Source organism: Solanum tuberosum, unplaced genomic scaffold (genome assembly GCF_000226075.1).
Source record: "Solanum tuberosum cultivar DM 1-3 516 R44 unplaced genomic scaffold, SolTub_3.0 scf00140, whole genome shotgun sequence".
Taxonomy (NCBI): Eukaryota; Viridiplantae; Streptophyta; class Magnoliopsida; order Solanales; family Solanaceae; genus Solanum; species Solanum tuberosum.
The window spans coordinates 1,433,374-1,437,701 of record NW_006239064.1 but is presented as its reverse complement, the minus strand read 5'-3'; the positions used below and the strand labels follow the sequence as shown (position 1 = coordinate 1,437,701).

Below are 4,328 nucleotides of genomic sequence, written 5' to 3'. Positions count from 1 at the left end.
GTCCTTTCCAACTCTCACTTCTAAATAAGAGAATATGAAGATCGTATATTAAGTACATAACCAGTGTGACACATTGATATTATATATTAGTTGTTGAAGTCTAATTTTATAGGTACGTACATTTTATTTACATAAGCAAAAGGAAAGTGATGCGTTATGTTGGAAATTAGCTGATTGTTTTTCTTCTTGTGAGTGAGATTGTAAGACAACATTTGAGTGATTGGCATTGCCTGGACAAAACTTGGCTCCAATTATATTGCAAAATGTAGACGACATGGCTTTTCACTGATAAAAAAATTAAAGTATAGCAGTTAGTTGAAATTTTGAAGGTAGGAAGTAGTGAGAGATATAGATGCACAAAATAGAAGCAAATAGATTGTTGATTTTGTTTCTAATGAGAATTAAGTTATCCTGATAAGAGGTCATTCAGGCGGACATGTAATATGAAATTAGATGAGGGTAAATAAAAGGAGAAATACACATATTGAAAATGTTTAGAACAATAAAAACAATACTAATCCATATTCTTTATTACACTATACACTATAAAATAAGGTTGAAATTTTAAACCTGGAATTTGGTTATTCGGAGCATGCACATGCTTGATTGATCATGAAGTATTTTGGGGTTGGGTTAATCCTGATTTGTTTTTTGATTTTTGCACCCTTAGTTGTCTTATACAACTACCCTTATTTTCCAATGGAATGTCAAATAAGAGCACATATTAAAATTTATTGAAACTCTCTACATCACAATAAGCACACATGTTGAAATTTATTGAAACACTCTGGAGATATGCCTTATGAGTACCAAAATTAAACACGAGTTATTATTTGATAAGATTTGTGTGGAGGAGAATATAGTAAGAAAATGACAAAAAAAAAATGTTTGTACAAAGTCGGTCAGCTGAATGAAAGGAGTTGTACTAGAGTTTTTGGACGGGGCAACTTTATGGGACACACATTAACCCTTGGTAACTTCTCTCCAGATTACAAAGGCTTACACAACTGGAGAGTACGTAGTGGAGGCGTGAACGGGGAAGTCGTCACAATTGCCTGCTGCAGTGGTGAATGATGGCCCCAAAACCAGTGTCAAGCAGTCCAAGGGTTAGGTAATCAGGGTTGTCACATTCAGATGCAAAGATTAAAGCTTTTTTGCACCTCTAAGGACACAAGTACTTAGAAAAGGATTTTTTTACAAATGTAGTTACTGTATTGAGTCATTTGCAATACATGCACTTGATATTTTCGGATCTGATATTTCCCTAAACGATGAACCCTGTTCAAGCAAAACAAGTTTTGGAAAATTACAATTAAGTAACAAAAGAAACCCATCATGAATGAGTAAAATCTTACTTACTTCTACAAATTGCCTGTGGGGCTTCAAATTCTGAAATTGATAAGCTTCTCCTGATCTCTTAACCTCTTTGCCATCTTGCTAGACATACGCAAAAATAGAAAATTTATCAAAAAGCAGCTAAATCACAACCAGATTTTAAAAAAAAAAACAGGATAAAAATATCGAATTGAAGGAAAAATAACTTAAAACTATTTTTAGGTATGAGAAAAACGTCGAATTCATCACAGTAGGGAATGAGAATGGAAAGACAAAGAGGATACATATGAAGTGGTGGGCTACGTGTGTGTTAGTCATGGGTATAACCAAATGGCTGAAAAGCCAAATATACCCTTAACTTCTAATTTATTGACGTTAAGCAGGCATGTTGAAACTGTCTCTTCTAATATATCTAAAAATAAAAATAATATACATTTTCAATCTGAATTAATAATACTTCATTTTAAAAAAATATATATTTAGAACCAATTCCAAATTCATAAATAAAATGGCTTAAAGTGTTTTATTAGAAAAATAAATAAGGCAAAAGTTGAGGGACAAAACTCCACAAGTGTAGTTAAATGGGTCTCAATCACATTTAATGATATTTCAGTGGATGATATCAATTGTAATTTAACAGAAAATGATGGATCTTTTATGGACCTGGATGTGATCTAAAGAATAAAACAGAAAATACAATTCTTTAGCAAATTGATGTAGAAAAATACTATTATACCCTTAAACTTTCTTCTAATGTCACCAAGCTGACATGTTGAAACTCTCTCTTCTAATATATAGAAATATATATATTCATTTTTATTTACATATAAAAAAATAATTTAAGTCATAAACATATATATTAGGTACAACTCAAAAAATTGAATATATGATGAAGACTGAAGTAGACATTGAGTATACATAAAGTATACACTAATTATTCAATTTTGACCAACTCAAAATCTCTTTTAAACAATCTCAAACTTTAGCTATCAAATCCTATTGATATTTCAAGTTTTTTAATATATAATTTGTCCAAAATGATTGAGTACAATCTTGACATTTTAATGTTTATTTCAAATATATATGTACTGCTTTAGTAGCAAACACGTGTCCAATAGGTGTCGTGACCATCTTTCTTCATTCATTTTTCATTTTCACTAAAAATAATGTTTGAATTTTAAAAAAAATAATATTTTAGTCAATCAAACTGGAGAAATTGGACTTCTCCGATCCATAAAGGTCGAGAGAGCACATAGAGCAATGATCAATCTAAATCCTTCCAATTAGAACACTAACAATAGTATTCACATATTAGTTGACGAAATTAATGGATCGATATTCTTATATGATTTAAGATAGTTATCATCTTATGAACTAATTTTTGAAACAGAAAGTAAAACAGGATAATCACCTTATGAGCTAACCCAATATTGGCTCCTAGGTTATATAGTTCACCCTTCAAATGTCTAGATCCATGCATTGGACGATGTGTTGCAGACTCAAATTGATTGAGGGAATGAATTATCGTTTATTCATATGATCTTAGAAAAATTTCACAATATGAACTAGCTTAGTTGTGAGCCCAAGGCCCATTTTCTTAAACACTAATAATATAGTTAGGTAAACACAACCTAATTTGTTTATTCATTTTTGTCATTTTATTTTCAACTGTAATTTATTATATTTGTGGTATATTACACCAACAGTTCTGTATTCTCATGATTTTTTTCATCTTATTTTCTAATAATCATGCTTCAAATTCTTCTTTTTCTTTCGAGACGAGTGTCTATCTAGAATAACCTCTCTATCCCATTAAGTATGTAGGGATAAGTGTCTGCGTACTTTCTACACTCTCATACCCAACTTGTATGATTGTACCGAGTATGTTGTTATTGTTGTTGTTGGTAGTTTACAATGACTTATTAGTTGATCTAGTTCCTATTATGTCCCATCCTCAACCAATATTCTACACAATAACATTGCTAAGAAAAAGCATACTACCATTTCTATCACTTCATTACTAGAACTGACTTTCCTGAAAGAGTTGCTTCTAAGTCCAGAAATTCAAGCCTATTCTATCATCAACCAACATTTCAGGTGATAAAAGGTCGATCTCAGGGATCAAACTCGGAAAACTTGGAAGCATTAACTTGTATTCAAGCTAAATAAACAGCGCCAAAGAGTAATCGAACATCCTTTCTAAAGGATGGCCCGGCTAAGTGGACTGCAGAAAGCATCATGTTGGACTCATATGAATTATGTCATCTATACCAAACAACCATATAGATATCTTCTCTGACTCAAAGAAAGCCATGTCATCTATTGACCTATCGCACAACAATATGGTTTATTCAATATATTTACATCAACACGACTGGATCTTACCAAATTTCAGGTCAACTATATGTTTGAACATGTCGAAGATAACCAACATCATCGGTTGTTTATCGATACTTTAACATGTTGAACACTTCAAAGGGAAAGCTTTAAACAACAGTTGCATTTGCTTAACTCCTAAGGCAAATATCTCTCACGCGCCTCAACTGCGTGGAATCACAGAGTGTGAAATAAGAGAAATATTTCTTTATCTCTTAAAATATTGTGTGTTGTGCCACTATCTATAAGACATATATCATCATAATTGATTTTGAATCCATATGATGACTGGGGTATTTTTATATTCTTCATAAAAATAAAAGATATTATAAGAACGTAAAAAACTAACAACATAAGAAACTTTAAGAAATTATACTAAAAATGTAGAAACTAGTAAAACATAATGCCTTAAGAAAAACATTTAAGAAGAACAACATAGTTGCAAACATAATAGAAAATCAACAATGATTCTTATAATTTTATTCCCAGTTAGATGATTAGTTCTTCAATCAATATTCTCATAAAAGTCTTCAACTTTCAGATGAGTAATATTTGGGAGGCCTTCAAAGTCATCATCTTGATAAGCAAAATTTGCATCAATATCATCATATTTATTT

The 4,328-nt window shown here is 31.1% G+C and overlaps 1 protein-coding gene across 1 annotated transcript in view; it reads right to left on the bottom strand.

The window, feature by feature from the left end:
* Nucleotides 1-748, bottom strand: part of LOC102593690 (beta-amyrin synthase-like) — a 25,080-nt gene extending 24,332 nt beyond the window's left edge. The window contains exon 1 of the mRNA XM_015310744.1: nt 571-748. Coding sequence (XP_015166230.1) covers nt 571-600 — 30 coding nt within the window. The 5' untranslated portion in view covers nt 601-748. The remainder of the gene's footprint in view (nt 1-570) is intronic.
* Between the last annotated feature and the right edge of the window lie 3,580 nt (nt 749-4,328).